The sequence below is a fragment of the Mus pahari genome, chromosome 3 (genome assembly GCF_900095145.1).
Source record: "Mus pahari chromosome 3, PAHARI_EIJ_v1.1, whole genome shotgun sequence".
In the NCBI taxonomy this organism is placed as follows: Eukaryota; Metazoa; Chordata; class Mammalia; order Rodentia; family Muridae; genus Mus; species Mus pahari.
In genome coordinates this window covers 12245150-12265329 of record NC_034592.1, presented here as the reverse complement: position 1 = coordinate 12265329, position 20180 = coordinate 12245150, and the positions used below count along the sequence as shown (strand labels likewise).

The 20180-nt window shown below is 51.3% G+C and overlaps 2 protein-coding genes across 4 annotated transcripts; one reads left to right on the top strand and one right to left on the bottom strand.

Annotated features, from left to right (window-relative positions):
- Positions 1-4718: 4718 nt before the first annotated feature.
- On the top strand, positions 4719-14497 carry Noxa1 (NADPH oxidase activator 1). Its single transcript, XM_021194600.2, has 12 exons — positions 4719-5190; positions 7511-7593; positions 8284-8392; positions 9444-9578; positions 9789-9896; positions 10866-10919; positions 12819-12888; positions 12991-13070; positions 13235-13389; positions 13661-13775; positions 13874-13988; positions 14107-14497. Exons 1-12 carry the CDS (start codon positions 4783-4785, stop codon positions 14235-14237), a joined length of 1563 nt encoding a protein of 520 aa, XP_021050259.1. The 5' UTR covers positions 4719-4782; the 3' UTR covers positions 14238-14497.
- A 52-nt stretch (positions 14498-14549) lies between these two features.
- Positions 14550-19726, bottom strand: Entpd8 (ectonucleoside triphosphate diphosphohydrolase 8). Of its 3 annotated transcripts, none has more exons than XM_021194977.2 (10): positions 19532-19726; positions 17946-18087; positions 17743-17860; positions 16842-16992; positions 16541-16700; positions 16185-16421; positions 15831-16094; positions 15544-15654; positions 15062-15196; positions 14550-14961 (listed from the first exon to the last, which is right to left on the bottom strand). In XM_021194977.2, the coding sequence occupies exons 2-10, from the start codon at positions 18069-18071 to the stop codon at positions 14770-14772; spliced, it is 1494 nt and encodes a 497-aa protein (XP_021050636.1). In that variant the 5' UTR covers positions 18072-18087; positions 19532-19726; the 3' UTR covers positions 14550-14769. The 3 variants fall into 3 exon arrangements, with proteins under 3 accessions (XP_021050636.1, XP_029392930.1, XP_029392929.1); XM_029537069.1 differs by having other exon boundaries at positions 14873-14961; positions 15544-15604; XM_029537070.1 differs by lacking the exon at positions 16541-16700 and having other exon boundaries at positions 16185-16251.
- Positions 19727-20180: the final 454 nt, after the last annotated feature.

Sequence of the window (20180 nt, the reverse complement as noted above, 5' to 3'; positions counted from 1 at the left end):
GTGTCAGACACACTAGTGTGTGTTCCTGTAAGTCGGACACCCTGGTGTGTGTCCCTGTACAGCCAGTCTGTACCTATGAATGGAAAGAAGATAGAGAGAGGAGTCCCCAAAAACTTGTGGGCCAGATAGCCTGGGGTATGCGGTAGCAAGCCAGGTGACAGAAGATGGTTAACAGGTGTCCTCTGACCCCCACATGTGTCCTCTATATTTACACATGAATGTGCACATTGAAAACTCGTATGTACACATAAAAAAAAAAAAAAACCAGCAGAGAGCTACAGACTTTACTTGTGATTGGGTAGTACCAGGGCTATGTAAAGGGGAACCTAATCAGGTATAGTTAGACTTCCGAAGATGGCCAAGGCCATCCTGAACTTCCCTCAGGATCCCCTCAGTGATCATGTTGGGCATATGGGAAGTGGGATGTAGCCTCTGGTCTCTCAAGGGCTGGAGGATTCTAAAGTTACCCTAGAAATCTCACTGCTAGGATTACAGCCCCATAGAAGTAGCACACAGTCTTTCTATGCTAAGGCCACAGATAGCCACTAGAAGCTGGTCTCTGGGCCCCTCTGCTGGCCAAGTCCAGTCTCTTCCCAGTCACTCTCTGTCAGCGGGACAGCACTGTTCTTAGACCAGCTGGCTGAAAGTTACTGTTCCCCACCCCCACCCCACCTTCCTGCTTGCACACCCAGGAACTCTGCACCAGGCAGGCCCTGCCCTCAGCCGCCACTGCGATAGCATACAACAGAGCATGGGAACAACTCAGGGCCCAGTTCATCTGTTTGTTCTAACTGGAGCAGAATCTGCCTCACTGGGTCCACTGAGAACAGTGCCCTTCCCAGCCCCTCTGCTGCTTCTCTTTCTCACTCCCAGCCCACCTTGGGTTGGCTCTGTCTGGAAGAAGCATCAGGTGCCAGGGGACACTGGTAGGTCAAGGTGAGTCCCCCCTGTCCTCTTTCTGAGTCTGGCATGGGGAATGACCGTGGGGTGAGGGGTGGGAGACCCCTGGCTCAGAGTCTAGAGCACTGGCTTTGAGTGGGTTCCCAGTTCCCTCTGTATTCTGACTCGCCGCTTTGGACTTGGATCAGGTCCCAGGTAGGTTCCAAGGTAGGTCTCCAGGTCCCTCAGGCCCTAGCTGAGGGTTACACATGGCTCTGGACTTGCCACATAGCCTGGGAGACAAGGGGAGGGAAGAGATGCACAGTGGGGCAGAGCTGGTACCTGGAGCCTACTAGGAGCAGAACACAACAGCCCTCAGATGCCAGAGACACCAGGGCAGCCAGGACAAAGGAGGGATTGAGAAGACTGGCTGGCATAGCTGGGCCTCTGCAGCCAGGCTGGCTCAGGCATCCTCTGTAAACACCAACACTTACTCACAACCCCTCACCCTGAATCTGCACACATCTCGGAAATGTCCCACAGTTTATCAGTGTAACTCATATACAATAAAGCTTGCCTTCTGCACAGTTCAACTAAAGGACATCTCATTATGTGCCAGAGATCACCGCACACTTCCTCCTCTTCTCTATGAACTTGCTTGTTCTGGATAGTTTCCACAAACAGGATCATAGAATATCTGTGTTTTTCCAAGTGTCTCCTCAAAGTATACCCAAGCTATATCAGAGCCTCATGCCTTTTTATAACTGAATAAAAAAATAATTGCCTGGATGGAGCATGAATGTATCAGTTATCAGACGTCTGGCTTGGTCCCCCCCCCCCCGCTATTATAAATAGTGTCACTCGGAACACTTGTATATACGCTTTGTTTGCTTCCTTTTACATTTTTATTTATTTATTTAAGACAGTGCCTTGCTATCTAGTTGAGGCGAGCCAGTCGATTCACTATCCTTCTGCATCAACCCGTGCCAAGAATATATCCAGCTAGTCTGCCAGCTTTGTGTGGATACATTTCTATTTATCCGAGGAACCACTAGACTATCTTTCACTATGATGGTGGTATCATCTTGGGCTTCCATTTGCAGTACACAGGTCCTACTTCCCAACAGCTTCACCCACACTTGTCTGGCCCTCCGTGGAAAGTGGGGGACACCTGTGCTCCCGGGACAGCATTGGCTCATGTACACAAAGGAGAATCCTTGGGTACCCTTCCATTGCTCGCCCCACTTCCCCTCTAGATCCTGCAAGGCCAGGGGAGAGGGAAATGACCCCATGTCCTGTTCACCTTCTTGAATGACCTGTCCTAAAAGGAAATTGAGGCTTAGCCCTCAGACATGAGCTTTTCAAGCTGGTATAGAAGTTCCCTTGGGCCCTCAGCAAACATGGAGATAAGAGCCTGTATAGCGGGTGGAGGGAGGGTATAGGGAACTTTCGGGATAGCATAGGAAATGTAAATAAAGAAAATATATAATAAAAAATTTTAATAATAAAAAAGAGCCTGTAGAGCACCCAACTTCTATAATCCACCCTCCTTTAAGATTCATCAGTGAATCTTTATTTATTTGTTTTTTGTTTTTTGGTTTTTTTTTGGTTTTTTCCAGACAGGGTTTCTCTGTATAGCCTTGGCTGTCCTGGAACTCGCTTTGTAGACCAGGCTGGCCTCGAACTCAGAAATCAGCCTGCCTCTGCCTCCCAAGTGCTGGGATTAAAGGCGTGCACCACAACACCCGGCTCATCAATGAATTTGAAATCAGTCCCAGAGGATGTCCTGCCAATCAGATGCCAGTCACACAAGGGCTATGGACCTACATGGAGCCAAAAGCATGTGTGTGTCCAACTGGCTTACCTCTGGACCAGACACTATGACTGGAACTTAACAGGGTTCCTGTCTGCTTAAACATAAGCTACCTGGCCATTATGATGATCCATGCAAATCAGTGTATGGAGAGCACATCACACATGCTCAGGGGAAAGTCACTGTGGCTGACACTTGGGGTTCATCAGAGAGCGGGGGGGGATTCCTTGTAGAACTTGGGACCATGTTCTATACCATGCAACATAAGAAAATGGGCTGTCTTGGTTAGTTTTCTATAGCTGTACAGACACCATGACCAAGGAAACTTAGAGAAGAAAAAAATTGATCTGGAGCTTACAGTTCTAAGGGTGAGTCCATGTCCGTCAGTGCAGGAGCATGGTGGCAGGTGGGCAGACGTGGCACAGCAGCTGTGGCTGAGAGTGCACATCTTGATCTACAAGCATGAAACAGGGAGCAGGAGAGCTAACTGGGAATGGTGTGGGCTTTTTGAAACCTCAAAGTCCAATCCCCAGGGACACACCCCCTCCAAGGAGGCCATACCTCCTGGCCCTTCCTAAACAGTTCCACCAACTAGGAACCAAGCATTCAAAAATATAAGAATATGGGAGTCATTTTCATTTAAACCACCATATGGGCTATGGAACATTCTAGAAAGAATCCTGACCTATGGAAAAGAAAATGGGCAGATGGGGCTGGGAAGGCAGGGATAGAGTTTAGGCTGGGCTTCCAGGAAGGGGCAATGAGTAGCAAGAGGGAGAGGAACCAAATAAGGGAAAGTGACCAGCCTGCATGGAGACAATACAAGATCTGGGTATTGGGGCAGAATGGCTGCACTAGGACTTAAAGAAGGCAGGTTAGCAACATCCACACATTCCAGGCAGCAGTTTAGGGAAACTCAACCCACAGAGAAACGCCAAAGGACACAGCCCCTGGGAGCTCAGGATGACAAGCGCTGCTGAGCACCAACTGTTTGCTGACACTATGGGATCTCATTCAGCTCTCATAAAAGCCTTGGTAGGACAGAATTGATCGCTGCCATTGTTACACATATGGAAGGAGGAATGAAAAGTTAGCTGTCCTACGTCACACAGGAAGGGGGATCAGCTGGGTACAGGCGAGGAAGCCCACTGACACAGCCGAGCCTAGCTATGTGGATTGGGTGTTGCGGTGCTTAATTTCATGAGTCAACCCTGCCAAGCCATGGTGCCCCAAGTGTCAGGGAGGACATTTCAGTAGAGATTAACGTTGGTATCAGCAGCTTTGGGGAACCCATACTGTGGGTGGGCCTCATTCGAGCAAGATTATGAAGGTGGGCATCAACTTCCGGTGTCCTGCAGAGTCTACATTGGGTTGCCCCACCTGTCTATACAAGACACAATCCCTGTCCAACCGCTAGTTTTTCTGGATAGCTGTGATCCACCTGGAAGCAGTGTGGAAGACTCAGTTCTGGTGGCAGCAGCCAGGCCAGCGCCCACTAGTGGAGAAAGCCCTCGCGGGTTGCCCCACCATGCACCTGACTCCGAGGCCCCAATTCGGCTTCTAAGGGCTAGTCACATGGCATCCAGTCCTGCCCAGCTTGTTGCTCCGGAGTCTCCAAGCCCACCCGGTCACTTCCGAAGAGGCGGGGCCGGAGGTCCAGCTCTACCTGCCCTTAGATTGTTTCTCCTTTAGGTCGCCCTCCGGGCCTGGCGACGCTGACCTCTGAGCAGGCAGCTCTGCAATGCACAGTCCATACTGATCCAGGAATCTTGGCCCGGCCGTGCAGCACTTCCCCCGGGGTTTCCCCTAAACACTCTGCAGTTTGGCGTCCTAGGCCCACTGAAGTTCTGAACTTGCAAGGAAAAAGATGGTGTGGGCTTGGCTTGAGTAAGGGGCGTGGTCACACCAGCTTCCTAACAGGAGCTAGGAGGTGGAGAAGGCGTGTCCATATGGAGACAACCGTGGTTTCATTGGCGTTGAGCTAAGCCAGGGAGTGGACTGATAGGCCTGACGAATGCAGGGGTGTGGCTATGTGATCATAGACCTGCTCCTCAGTCCTAGGAACTTGGTTAAGCAGTTCTAGGCGGGGCATGAGAGAGGGGCCTAGGTCTTGGGCCATCTACTCAGTATCAAGGACAGACTGTTTCAACTCCAGTTGTCTTGCTACCACCTGCTTCTTGTTGCTGTCCCGGTCCCCTTGGCTCTGGCCTACGGCCTCCCAGCTTCTGTGGGACACCCTCCTCCTGTCCTACGTGCTCCAGCTAAAATCGCTGCTAACTTCCTCTTCCCCCCCCCCCCCGCAAAGCAGGTTTCCCAGCTCCATGAGCTCTCTAGGGGATCAGATACGGGACTGGCACCGGGGCGTACTGGCTGTGGCACGCGAAGACTGGGACTCTGCTCTGTGCTTTTTCTCAGATGTCCGAGAGCCGCTGGCTAGGATGTACTTTAACATGGGCTGCGTGCATCTGATGGCAGGGGATCCCGAGGCTGCGCTGCGGGTAAGCACCCCCAGGACTGGATAACAGATTCCCCCTCCCGCATCCCTGGTGGAGGCTTTAGGGGAATGCAGATGAAGATGTGATTGCGAACATAAAATCTTATCTTCCAATGGGCACCCTGGAAAAGGACGCTCTTCTGTACCTTATAGTCAACATGGAAGAAAGGAAGGGATACCTGCCCTTTACCCTGTCGTTTACCTAGAGATTGTTCAATTAATGTTCTCTCTTAGTGACTGCCTGAGGCAGGTTGGAGCTTTGTGATTAGAAGACCCCTCTTTTTGTTGAAACCAGAATGGGACGCAGGGCACCTTCAGGCCTCCATAGGCACATAAGCCAAATGCTGCAACTGTACCAGATCCGGCATGCCCAGGCTCAGGACTGAGGGAGGAGAATGCCCGAAGGCAGGCTGGCGGCTGGGTCAGAGCAGGCAGGGGCTCTGCAGTTCCTCTGAAAGCGTACATTTCAGCAGATGCTTGGGATGGGATGGTGGCACACAGTCTGTTATCCGGTTCTGAGTGAGCACTCACACGAATCTCCACCTGCTTCTCAAAGCAGACAGACCTACTCAGGGGAGCACACTGTAAAGGGAGCATCAGGGCACACACACCCCTTCATGTTCACCATTCCTGGGTGTGTAAGAGAAACCCTCAGCACCCTGCCTACAACTCAGACCTACCTGGACACCGCAGATGAGAAGCACCAAGCACCAAGGGTGAGAGCAGATAGCCTGGGCTGTGTGGAGATGGTCTCTTTATTATTTCTTTCTGGAAGTTTTAATTATTTATTTATTTACATGTGTGTATAAATCAGGAGAAAACTTGTGGGAGTCAGTTTTCTCTTTCCCATGTGGAACCTAGTGATCAAACTCAGGTCATTAGGCATGTTGGCAAGTGTCCCTACCCACTGAGCCATCTTGCCAGCTCTCTTCTATTACTTCTTTTGTTTGTTTGTTTTGAGTTTTTGTCTTGTTTTTTTGTTTTTTTGTTTGTTTGTTTTTTGTTTTTTGAGACAGGGTTTCTCTGTGTAGCCTTGGCTGTCCTGGAACTCACTTTGTAGAACAGGCTGGCCTCAAACTCAGAAATCTGCCCGTCTCTGCCTCCCAAGTGCTGGGATTAAAGGCATGGGCCACCACGCCAGGCTCTTCTGTTACTTCTTACATATTTATCTGTACCTATTGTTTCTTCATTAAAAGGGTTTTGTTTGAGCCACACATGGTGCTGCCTGCCTTTACTCCCTCTGGAGACAGGGGCAGGCAGGTCTTTGAGTTCGAAGCCAACAGAGGCAAACAGAATTTGAGGCTAGCCTAGTCTACAAAGTGAGTTTCAGGACAGTTCCAGTTCCAGGGCTACACAGAGAAATTCAGTCTTTAAAGCCAAAACCAAACCAAAAAACAAAAAGGTTATTGTTCAGGAAAGGGAATGTAATGATCTGTTACCAGCTGGTTCAACAGTGAGTGAGTCCCATGCTCCCCTCCTCACACTGTAACTAGCAAGGAGTTTGAAATGCTCTACCATAAGAAGAAGAAGAGGCACTGCCTTGAGTCAATAAAACTTACTTGTGTACAAGCACAGGCATGCCGGCTAGACCCGGCAACGTTGAGAAGTGGGTGGTATAACTGCGATAAGGAAATCTAAGTGTGCAGGTCTCACGAGGTTGCACTTGAACTTGTTGGCATGAAGATGTCATGTTGGATGGATCTGTGAAGCAGCCATGCCATTTCCTGGCTGACTGGACATGGGAAAGCTCCAAAGGCAGACCCAGCTCACAGTCAGCCCTCACCGGGCCAGACGAGGTGGTAGGGAACCACCACCGGTGCCTGTGCACAGAAGACGTGCATGTTCTGGTTCTAATCCACACCTGCGTGCCATTCTGTGTGAACTACCAAAGGAGATTTAAAAACAGTTATGAATGGATTTTATGTAGTGAGTTCTTCCATTACAGATGGTTGTGAAACACCATGAGCTTGCTGGGAATTGAACTCAGGACCTCTGGGAGAGCAGCCCTCTCTAGCTCCTGCAAAGAGATTTTTTAAAAGCCCAAAATTTATACAGTCCTGTCTTCCAGAGATGACTGTTATTGACACTGGGGGGGGTCTTCTTCTAGCTCTGTGCTCCTTGTGGACAAATTGGGTTTCTATGCCATGGGGGTGCCCTGAGTCTGTTGTGAGGTGCTTGGGGCAGCTGAGAATCTATGCAGTAACACACTCTCCAGGTTGTAACTGGACAGTGGCCCTCATCTGTTGATACATTTCCATGTGTGTTTGTGGCTTTGGGTTCCTGGGTTACTGAGTTTAGTGTTCCACACACATTTTTGTCCCTAGGCATTTGACCAAGCAGTGACCAAGGACACCTGCATGGCTGTTGGCTTCCTCCAGCGGGGAGTGGCCAATTTCAAGCTGCAGAGGTGAGAACACAGCGGTATCCCCTGTTCCTTATTGAATGGTTCTTTGTCTCTGCAAACCCATGCTCGCACCTAGATCCCCTCCAGCCTCGATGAGAATGCTCTGGTTAGCCTGGGGCCCCCACACATGGCTCTAGTCCCGGATGTCAAAATTTACAGTACTTTCTCAACATCCCTGGCTCTCTCCTGTAGTAGTAAGGTCACTGTATTTATAGTCAATTTGCAGATGTGAAAACCAGGGATTATCCCAAGATATACATGGCTACCCAGCTTTCTAAGAGGAAGAGGGGAGGAGAGATAATCAGGATTACAGGCCCCACTGCCGAGGAAGGGTGACTGGGGAAGTGGAGTATCTAGTGAGGGACAGAGATTTCATCCACAGTTGGAAGTTCAGAGATTAGTGAAGGCCTCATAAGATTAGGGCCTGAAAGGCAGGAAAGAAATGACCAGAACAGTTGGAAGGGGTTTGGGGATGTAGGCATTGTCCCTTGTTAGGTGCAGAGAGCAGGGGTTCAAGTGGTCAAGCAGAATTAGACAGTAAACGTCCGTTAAGCACACTCGCCTGGACTTGAGTACCCGTGAAGGTGACTGCTATGGCCTCCAGGTCTCCCAGAGCTGACACGGAGAGAAGGATGGGTGGAATACCCCCCAAAAGCTCCTTTGTAGCTACTGAGAGACCCCTGGTGCCCACAGGTTCCAGGAGGCTGTGTCTGACTTCCAGTTGGCCCTGGCACAACTGAGGGACAATGCTGTCATTGACTACACACAACTGGGGCTGGACTTCAAATTGCAAGCCTGGGAGGTAAGTGAGCACTGTCTTGTGCAGAGGTCACATGCCAAGCAGTGTCACTGGGCATACAAGTGCTCTCTGTGGGCCTGGGGTTTATGAAAGGTCTAAGGTTCTGCCGTGGCCCTGATTTGCAATAAGGGTCCTATAATGTAGCCTGAGGTCCTGACTGGAGGCCTAGGGTGAAGTCTGGAGTCTGCCAGGGCTTGTCACCTTTATGTTGGTGTTGCTGTCATGGTCAGCCATGCGGAATGAGGCATTCTGAAATCCAGGGCTCCAAAAACAGATAAAAACAGAACATACTTGAAGATCATGGCAAGGTGAGGAGGGAAAGGGGTTGGTTCAGCAGTGCCTACAGCTGAGCCTGAGGAAACAGTTGGAACACAGCTGTAGGAAGAGTAGGTAATTGTCTCTCCTTATAGCAAAGCTAAGTTTGCTGTGTGCTTACATCTCCAGGATGAAGGAAGAATGGGGTCACAGCATTGTGTGAGTTTATCTGCCTGTCACAGAGGGTGTAAGATAGCCTTACCTCAGTCCTCTTTGCCCACGAGAATGCTGTGTTCCACTGCATGTGGGGTCCTGAGTGTCCCTGCATTGTCAATGGGAACCCTTAAATATACTCTAGACTCAGAGGTATGGGGCAGTTAAAGGTGGTGGCAGGGTGTAGAAATTGGGAGGATGTCAGATAATGAGAGACTTTGTGAGCCATCGTGTGAAAGTTGGGAATCTAACTCAAGTCTTGGGAAGAGCAGCAAGTATTCTTAACCACCAAGCCATCTCTCCAACTGCCCCTCACCCCCCATAAGGAAGACACTTTAAAAGGGAAATCTGCTTCTACTGCTTCAAGCAGAAAAGTCCAAAGCAAAACATGGTCCCGCCAGGACTAAACAGACAAGAGACATGAGAACTTGATGTCTGACAACTGAGCCAGTTGGGCAGCGGGTGGCCTAGTCCCTACCTGTACCATCAACTGAACATACAGAAGAACCTTCAGCTACTGTAACTGGGGAGCTCACATGAGGACCACCTGGGGTCCTGGCCCCTGCATGTCTGTCCTTTTTCCTAGGTCCTATACAACATGGCATCAGCACAGTGCCAGGCAGGGCTCTGGACCAAGGCTGCCAATACTCTAGTGGAGGCAATCTCCAAATGGCCAGAGGAGTCTCAAGACATCCTGGACATTGCCATGGACAAAGTGCAGGTGAGTGGGGCAGGCAACAGTCAGATTGGTATGGGGTCAGGTTCTATAACTTACTCCTTAAAGACTAGCTACAAACCATGGAGAGAGGTGGCCTGGGCACCTCGCACTTCCTGTAGCATCACATATGAAGGGAGCCCAGGCAGCCCCTTCTGCGTCAAGGCTCAGGGCTCTTGCAGCTGTGGCTAATGCAGTTTACATGTTCCATCTCAGAAACAGGTACCCCTACAGCTACGGCAAGTGCCCAAGGGTGAGGTCTTCCAGCCTCCCAGACGATACCTAAAACATCTGGAGCCCATGGATTTCCTTGGCAAGGCTAAGGTAAAACACTAGGGTATTTTCTAGCTCAGGAACTCAGCTGCCTATGTCAAACTCATGGTGCGGCTAGCCCCTGCACTGGACATCTAGTATGTTTATGAGGACAGTTGGGTATAGTCTAGGCCATTTGAAAGTCAGAAGGTAGAAAGTGGGCACAAGGCTCCTAGGGCTGGGGTGAGCACTCATTCCCACAAGGCTGTAGACTGAAGGCAGAACTTTCCAGAAGTCAGCTTCAAAGGAAGGCTCAGGCCTTCTGATGGGAATGCTGGTGGTCCTCTCCCTCACCCTATACTCTTCTCCCAGATGTTGCCAGTGTCCGCATCTTCACATGTGTCTGTTTCCATGCCTCTGCTATAGACAGCAAGATGCCAGAAGTGGATGGCCAGCCTGGGCCACGTCAGGCCCCTTAAACCACAGGCTATAGTAGAGTATCCCACCTCCAAATGTAAGAGCAACCCAGGAAAACAGTTACTAGCAGTGTCACAAAGAAGGATCCTCTTGGCATTGCAGTGATGACCCCTGGGCTGGCCATATACCTGTGGTCACTAGTGCTGGGGTTGCTAACACTGTGGGACCATGAGCAGCCACCTGAGGGGCACACTGTGGGACCATGAGCAGCCACCTGAGGGGCACTCTGCTTGTGAACCTGCCCTGATGCAAACTCAGTACAGGCGGAGAGGACGTTGTATTTGTGCATCTATCAGAGTCCACTTATCACAGCAGAAGACTGTTATAAGAAACAAAAATATTTAACAAGTTATAATAAAATTAAGTTGATATTATTAGCACAAATGTCTCTCTTGGTCACGCCTTTGGGCTGCTTTGTTTTGCTTTAGCTGTAGTGGTTCAGCAGTCTTGAGCTAGGTGTAGCCCACACCCCGCAGCATAAAGCCATAGAGGTGCTGGGAATTGGGGACCTGGGGGAGCAGATCCAGTGGGGCCCTAATCCAGCTTTGTTCCTGCCCCCACCAGGTGGTGGCTTCTGTCTTTCCAGGTGACCACAACTCGAGCGTCCAGCCTCAGCAGGTAGGTATGGAGGCAGCAAGCAGATCCAGGCCTAACTTTGTCTGGTTTTACAGAAAACAAAATTTAGGTCGGATGGGCTTGAGCCCATGGTGGAAAAGCCTTGAGAATAAGAGTACATCTCCTCCTGTAACCTGAAACCTAAACCTTCAAAGAGTTGGCACCCACGACATCCTACTCTCCCTGAGACAGCCAGGCTGGGATGACTGACCACTCTTTTATTCACCTGTCATGGGTCAAAGAATAAGCCTAAGCTGAGAGAACAGGCAACTTCCTTGACAACCGGGCCATGGATGTGGTGAGGCAGTCATACCAGGGGATGGGGCTGGTAGGGCCAACACCTGGCACACATTTAAACCCACCACAGGGACCAGATGGTGGCTGTTAACAGTAGATTGGAGCCTCTGTTGGATGTGTAGTGGTCAAATCACTTGATAGTCTGGGGAAAGACAGGTCGGAAGGACCAAACAATGTCTTCCTTCCTGACCATTGCAAGCCTTCCAGGCCCTTGTGAAGAGGAGTTAGGCAGGAGCCCTTGCTTCCCTGGAGCAGCCCCATGAGCCAGTGGTGAGCACTTGAAGGCATCTTGACATGAGCTTACTGCAGGACACAGGACAGTCAGTTCCATGTGATCCAGTCTTTAGTTCATTCTAATCCAACAGTGCAATGTCCTTTTGAACAATTATACCCCAAGTCCCCAGGGACTTAAACCTACATCTGCCAGCTCCTGTCCTGAGCTGTAAGCTTCATAAGGGTCACACAATGAATTTCCATAGTGTCTCTTTAAGAACATTTCACAAGCCACATCCATGAGTGTCCCACAGAGGGTAGAGGTCCCCACCTCCTCTCCAACTCAGGGCACCCTAGGCTGGGCACCTCCTAAGACTCTGTTCTGGACCTCTCAGGGTCAATGGGGAAGCCAGCATCGAGATTGGGGGATTGATAGACGACCTAGGAAGTAGTCTAACTCTCCACTGGTGCTGGGCAACCTGTAGACTCCAGGCCTATGGGGACTCACTCCTGTGAGGCATGCCTATGGCGTGGGCCTACCATGAGTTTACTCCCAGAGAAGTTTGGATAATGACTTCCTGCTAACTGCTGGATAATTCCCAGACTATATCTTTAACCACTAGGACAGAGTCAAGACTCTTGTACTCTAGGTCCACCCTCAAGCAACACACACACACACACACACACACACTTGTTTATACAAACCCAACAAAGGCAAAACCCCACGAGGGAACTTCTAGGCAACACTACCAAACAACACCGGCAAGGGCAGCAGAAAATGCAGATGCATCCTTTAACAAGGGCACTCAGGGATGCAGAGCTCAACAACTAGACAGTAGCCAGGTTACCAACTCAAGTGCGAGCTGAAGACTTCGTGGAAGGGAAAGGACAGGAAGGCTACTGACACATTTATTCTAATTGATTCATGGCACAGAATAGATCTATGTAGATATAATACAAGAGCTCACACTTGGAGCAAAACCCCCCTGAGTGTCAAGGCTGAAGTGTGAGTTGCAAACTTCTGAAGAAAAGGTTAACTCTATTGAAACTTGGCAAAGTGTCTTACCTGGACTATACTTTACCCTTACCTACAAAATGCTCGTGTAACTTCTTCACATACAGAGTAGGCTCTCAACATTCAGCTAAACATGCTTTTAAGTAGAAGAGTGTAGCCCCTATCACACCTGAAGGAAATTTGGCAATGTAAATAGTAAAAGCCCTGGTATGTGTTCAAATTGTGCATAAATAACTTTTAAACGATTTATACACAAATAGTTTTGTATAATGTAAGATGTAACAAAACCAACTAAACAAAATGTGTCACCATGGCTGCAGCTGGCATGTGTGAGGACCCACTTGTGAGGTCCCTTTGACCACTGTCTACCTTTGCAGAGGTCCCAGGTGGAGCCAGCTGGGCACCAGCCGTCCTCATCCATGTGTAAGAGGGTCCCGAGCACTACAGGTAGGAGGGGCCTCTTCAGGAGAGCTGGGGCATGGGCACTTGTCCCTTAAGGAAAGTTTGGGGTAGGGGCCAGCAACTTCAAAGTGTCTCCTTTATGAAAAGGTGGTCACACGAGCCCTGACAGTTTGCTGGCATCTGGAGGGCCTGGCCCAGGCCCCTCTGAAGTCTCCTCACGAGCTGAGGTAAGAGCTGTCCTGCTCTCCAGGCCCCTCTCTTCAGCCACTTGAAGCAAGGAAGGCCATACCTCAGATTCTCTTTGACCTTTCAGTCCAGCCTCTACTCTGATTCCTTGGATCCAAGAATAACCCTGCCTTCAAAGGCTAAGCAGCCCTGTTTCTGTCCTCAGGGAGCAGCTACAAAAGACCCTGAATCCTTGGTGACCGTCACCGTGCAGTGCCACTTTACTGTGCCTCTGAAGGTTTCAAGAGGAACTGGCCTGTCCAGTTTTCAGACACTATTAGCTCAAGCCCTCCTTCACCAGACCCAGACAGGGCAGCTCAGGTAAGTCAGAAAGCTGTGAGCATGGGGACTCCAAGCTACAGAAGAAAAGGATGGATCTGTTGTTGTTTTGCTCTGAAGTGGTCATTTTTCAGGCCCAGGACAGGATCAAAGCTGAGGCTTCTTTAGCTGTATGCCTAAGAATCTAGCCAGCCACTGGAAGTAAAGGCTGGGCACGGTGGAGAGCCACAGAAGTTAACTTCCTTTAGGGAAAGACCAGGCACTAGGTACTCCTCCTACATACTGTAGCTTACCCTCAGAACTTCCTGTGCAGTTACAAAGCCCCAGGAGAGGAGAGATCCTGGATTCCCATCTCCACAGAGGAGTCCCTGCAGAGTATATGGAGGAATGTGCCCGTGGGCCCAAGAGGGTTGCAGCTCCAGTGCCAGGTGAGCCAAGGGGAGAGACCATGATGCCTGCTGTGGGCAGCCCAGACAGTTGGAAGGGAAGCCCTCTGCTGCCCCTGAAGCCCACCCTTGTGTTACAGGGCGCCTGGGGCCGGCCAGTCCTCTACCGAGTAGTAGCTCAGTACGACTATCATGCCCAGAGGCCGGAGGATTTGGACATCCACCGAGGGGACACGGTGGATGTTCTGTGTGAAGGTAAAAGGCTGCCCTTTCCTGCCTGACCCTGCTGGCTTGCCCAGGCCTGGTGGAGACTCTGCTCTCTAGGGCTCAGTCTTTGCTGTAAGCATATACAGCACCCAACATGTCTCCACAGTGGACGAAGCATGGCTGGAGGGACACCGAGATGGCTGCGTTGGCATTTTCCCCAAGTGCTTTGTGGTCCCAGCTGGCGCCTATATGGAAGCCATGCCTGTACTGGGATCCCAACCAGGAGACCAGAACTAGCAATAAATACCATGACAAAACCAGCTTTAATTAAACAAGCAAACAAAAATGATCCCCTCATTCCCAACTTGATCTATATTCTGGGATTGGTGATAAAGAAACTCCAACCACAGGCTCTTGTGTGAGGAAGCTGGGCTGGCCCCAGACCTGGACTCTGACTGCCTGGTCTAGTCTGATATAGTGAGGAAGCAGGGAGTCTCTGCTGGGCTGGCCACAGCCTTCTGAGGTGGCGCTATTCCCACAGCTGCCTCTCCTGTTTCTATCCCATGGACAACATCAGTCCCATAGCCAGTGCTATCCTGAGGGCATAAAGGAGTCAGTACTATCAGCAATTGGCCCCCCTGGCCTGACCGATGGCCTGGAGTCCTTAAAGGTCAGGGGTTCATGAGGGCAGGCATCTAGGACCTGCTCAGCTGGACAGTTGATGGTGGCTCTCAAGGTTGACAACACAAACATCTGTGTTGTCACTGTTGACTCCCAACGCTTCTGCTATACATGTTGTTACTACGATCTACTTCCGCTTGGTTTCTACCTAGTCCTGGGTCCAGAAGAAATGGATGGCAGCTGCCCCAAGAATGGCCACAAGGGTCAGCACTGCGAATACTACTCCAGCCGTCCAGATGCTGTAGCTCTGAGCCCGCCACTGTGTCAGTGCCTCAGCTGGAATCATGCCTGTCAGGTTCAGCATGAAGCCCAGTGTCCAGCCAATGTCTGTGCCACCTGCCTGTGAGACACATGGCTCTTCAGGGCTGTTGGGTGGCTGTCCTGGGCCCTATCCCATTCTCACCCTGATCCAGACATGCCTAGATCCTTAGGGCAGTCACCTGCTTCTGGAACTGGATGTTGGGCCAGGTCTCCTCGCTAAATTTGTAGCCCTCCAGCAGCAATACGAGGATGTACAGACCTGAGGCACAGTAGTCCCGTAACCAGCGCTCCTGCCCAGGGTAGCTGACCTCCACCTTGGGTTCCAGAAACCGATGAGTAAGTGAGGTTCCATGACCTTGGGGCACCTCCCCCAGCTATGGTAGGACCTCCATCCATCCAGTCTCCAGACAGCAGGAGACTATTAAGTGTCTCAGAAAGCCCTTCTGCAAATCCCTGTGGAAATCACCCTCCAGCTAGGTGGCCAACCTCATAACAACTCCGGCTCATAACATCAGTGCCCTGGGCCTCCCCCCCCCCACTTCTGCTTTCTAAAGGGTACTTTATCACAAATCTCTGTCCAAGAAAACCCCACAAGACCCCAGAGGCCCTGCCTGCCCATGGTATGGAGACGGGGCTAGGGTAGGTGTCCAGGGTCACCCACCAGTTTCCAGGGTTTCTGACAGAACTTCCAGACAGTGTCGTTGACAGTGTTCAGTGGCTGCCTGGAGGTGAGGTTCAGGAAATGGAAGGTGTAATAAAAGTTGGAAAATGCCTGGGGGAGTAGAGAAGGCTGTGCAAGCCCGAGGGAGGCCTGTGGTGTGACACTCAATCAGGTGTCCCCACAGGCACCGAAGTCCCTGAGAGCCAGCCAGGGCACCTCCTGTTCAACCTGTCCTTAGGGCCTCTGGGGCTCCAGAAAGAAGCCAGGACTTGGGAAGCCATGCTTACATAGAACTGGCCATGCACAGGAGGCTGGTAGACGCCGTTGAAAGCACAGTGCTCTTGACCCTCACAGCTGGAGAAGTTGAAGAGACTCCGGAGAGCTACCACACAGTTCCCAGGGTTGCCTGTCCCTTCGACTGTGAGGTTCTGGGTGTGGTTCAGGGAATCTGTAGTGTGGATGCAGGGTGAGTCATACAAGGAACCCAGTGGCAGTGTGGCCTGGTAGCCACTGTGGTAGCATGGGTGTCTGACCGGGGCCCCCTGGCTGCTCTGCAGAGAGAGGAAAGGGCATTAGCTCTAAGCTCTGATCCATCCCTCCACTCTACCCACATCATCCTACTTCTCCACCCTTTCACATACCAGCCTGTCCTGTGCCAGCTTAGCCAGGAGCCTGTTCAGGATCTGGTCCCGCCCAAAGCAGAGGTAGCTGTGAGTGTAGACACTGTAGTTGGCACCGTACAGTCGGAAGGTAACCTGGGTGCTCTGGTCCAGGATGGGGCCCTGAGGCACGAAGCTGATCTGCGTGGAGGCTCCACCAAGGTCCAGAGCACCAACTAGCATCCCCTCTTCAGGCAGGATCCACTGTCCAGAGGAATACTGACCACAGATGAAATGCTTTTAGCTCTCGGGCAGCCACACTGGCCCCAGCCATTGGCCAGCCACCCACAGGCACTGGCCTGTCAGACCAACCCTTGATCCTTAGGCTACCCCTGCACCTTCAGGAGCATCCCCAGGACATAGTTGATGGTGATCCAGCCAAAGGCACCTTCATCCTGCCCAGCCAAGATCTTAGCACCCCAAAAATCCACAGGAAACTTGCTTAGTGTCTGGGAGACTGCAGCTAGGATGTCTCTTGCCTGAGAGCCGTTCTTCTGGCTGGGCAGAAAGGACCATGAGGGGAGGAAAGCCTCATTCCTACCTCTGGTACCTCACCCCGATCTCTACTGCAGTTAGTTCAACCCAGGGTGCCTGGCTTTTGTGAGTGACCCTAACAGATGCAGCCTGTTACTGTGTCACCTGAGCAGCCTCATTCCTGCTGTGGACCCCAAGAATGTGGGTGTCTCTGGATGCTGGGCCTGTGGGATCAACACCAGCGCCTCCTCCAGGCAGCTCTTCAGGCTTTCCCCAGCCTGTGTCGGGTCAGAGGTATAGGAAGAGATTCCAGGTCCTGAAACACAGTGCCCTAGGGAAAGGCTCCGAATCTAAAGGTTGAGATTGAATGACAGCCACCAGAGATGTTTGAAACCTGTGAATGTGACCTTTGTTGGAAGAAGAATATTCCCAAAATCAATTAAAGATTTTTGAATGGGGCATGATGGTGCTTGTCTATAATCACAGTGCTCAGGAGGTTGAGGCAGGGAATTGAGGGTTCAAGGTCAATCTGGGATACACAGCAAGACCCTGTCTAAAATAACAAAGGAGACCTGTAGATAAAGCTAGTTTGGTTGCATAGTGGACCCCAAGTCTATTGATGACAGTTAGAGGGAAAGGTAGGAAACCCTGAGCTTCTCCTACTTCGGGGCTTCTGGAGAGTGAGGCTCTGCCATCCCAGACTCGGGCTTTTGATCTCTAGAAAGGAGCCCCAGGAAATGAACTCAGGACTTAGCACCTGGTGGCCCCTGTCATCAGTGCAGTGTAGATCTAGTGGGAAGCTCTAGGATGCCAGAGAGGGTCCTGGCTAGAGGGCAGAGGTGGGACTGGATGGAGAAGTGTTAGCCCCAGACCCTGCGGGAGGGCCTGAGATCTCTGTGTGAATTCTCATCAGAGCCAGCCCAAGTGTGTGTTCCTGTGTCTTACTTCAGTACTCTAAGGCCTTTTCTTTTAGGTTGATGTGCTTTCCTGAGAACTAGAAATGTTGCTCCCACTTGTCACCAAGTGGTCTCTCCCACTGTGGCCTGCAACAGAACTGTCCACTGACCTTCTACTTGGCAAGTCAAGGCCTGGCTGACCACTCCTGTGTCCTTCTCCTTGTTTCCTGGCCACTGGTACACAAACAGGGATGTGTGGGAGGAGCCAGCATCAAACACGATTCCAAACTAGGGACAACATGGAACCAGAAAGGTGTTGAGGCCAACATCCTGGTCACCCAGCCCAACATCCTCGTTAGGTCCCTGAGCAAACCTTGGCGTCTGCGGGCAAGAGGACGTTGGTTGCCTTCACCAGGATGAGGATGAGCATGGTGAGGCCAGAGGCTGCTGCAACTCCCAACAGAGTCATGAAGACCCGCTCCTTCCAGGAGCGTCCCATGGTGAGAGGGTCTGAGCTGCAAGGGTGAAGTGGACAGCAGTGGACACTCGGACTCCTGCTGTTCCAACCCCAGCCTTCTAGAGGAAGGGCCTTAACACGTTGCAGCCTTCCTCAGATGTCAGATCTGGGACTCAGACATCCTTCTAGGTTAGATCAGTAGCCAGGACAGCCACAGTAAAAAACAAAACAACAAACAAACAAAACAAAACAAAAAAGGGCCAAGAACAGTTCCCATAGACCTATTGGGCAAGCCCAGTATTGTCACAGAGCCTGGGGGCCATTTCAGAGGGTACAGCCAGTGGAGCCAAGACAGACATTTCTGGTGCCACTGTCAAGGGTTAATGGAGCCCCATGTAGACCTCCTATGTAGGCCTCACCCTTCCTGGGCCCTTGCTCTCTTGATTCCCCATGCAGAGTCCCAGCTCTGGACTGAACTCAGGACTTCAAACCAGAGTCTCCCAGTGCTGGATTTCTTTCTGGGAGCCTCAGAACCGTGCTACGTGGAACCCAGGGGCCAGGTGTGGGCCCCTCAGGAGGCTAGCTAGCACTCTAGTCTTCTTAACAAAGACACCAGATTTTTCTTGAAATCCTAAACTTGGATTTCTCTAATGGAGCTCTGAGAGATTTTAGCTGACCCGGGATGAACCCGGGCAGCTGACCATGGAATGCTGTTCTCCACGGTACTCAAGACATCTATACCCGTAGCTCCTCTGGGGCCCAGCAGGGCTTCCGAGTCCTGATCTACCCAGCCTACCAGTTTACAGAGAAGCCACTGCGCAGCTCCTGGCCAGCTCTGCTTCAGAGCTTGCCTCACAGTGGCTGTTTTCACTGAACTCGGCAAAGCCAGGGTGTTCCCTGAAGATCTAAGCACTTCAAAATTCTGTGACTTGGCATCTCATGGCGTATCCCCCAAGAATGAAGATACTCCCAGTGTTTCAAGAATGGCAAACACAGCCGGGAGTGGTGGCGCACGCCTTTAATCCCACCACTCGGGAGGCAGAGGCAGGCGGATTTCTGAGTTCGAGGCCAGCCTGGTCTACAGAGTGAGTTCCAGGACAGCCAGGGCTACACAGAGAAACCCTGTCACCCTGTCTCAGGGGAAAAAAAAAAGAATGGCAAACAAAGGTTAGGACTCCTGGGAACAGGCTAAATGGGCACTAGCTCATCTGAAGGAAGGGAAATGGAGGAAAGAGGACAAATGACCTGCCCAGAGCCTGAATAACTCCAGCCAGCACCCCAAAGCGCAGGGACAAGTGGGTCACAGGGACAAGTGGGTCACAGGTAGGAACCAAGAAAACACAGACCCCACCTCAGGGATGTCATACCTGAGACTGGGTAGTCATACAAAAAGCACAAGGCAGGCTCCCCTCACCCAGGACAGGCAGTCCCCTCACACCCGGGATAGGCACACCCCTACCAAAGCCAGCCCACAGACCAGGGCAGCCCCCGAGGTCGCTCACCTGTGCTGGGAGCCAACTTTCAAGGATAGCTTGAGGAAGTTCTGCTTCTGACCGGCACACCTGCTGTCCTCCACACCCCGTCTCCACCCACTTGAACTTGGGGCTGTGGTGGGAGGAGCAGGCTGCTCTCCAGCTGCTGCTCTGGCATCTACTAATTTTACTCTACCTCATTAATTCCAGGCTTACATCTTGCTCCTGTGGAGGGAGGAAGAGCAGAGTCCCTAGTTGTCAGGACGGACTTTGGAACTGACCCGGGGATGACAGAGAAGGCAGGACTAGGGACACCCTCCCAGTTACTGTGGACCTTGTCCTCTGCCCTTCTTACTTGGGCCAGGCCAGATAGAGTCAGGTGACTGAGTGTCCAGAGGCTGCAGGGCTGGGTGCTGCAGAGCTGCAGAGCTGCAAATGCAGGTGGTCAGAGGGAGACACTTGCCTTTACCTGCTGGACTTTTAAAACATAAGGTACTAGATAAAGCTCAGTTGAATATAGGTAGGCTATTTACCTAGCATGCAGGAAGTTCTGTGTTCAAGTCCCGGCACCATAGGAAATCGATGTGGTGGTACCGGATGAAGTCCTAGCACTCAGGAGGCAGGAGGATCAGATGTTTAAGGTCATCCTGTGAGTACAAAGCCAGCTTGGGCTTCGGGA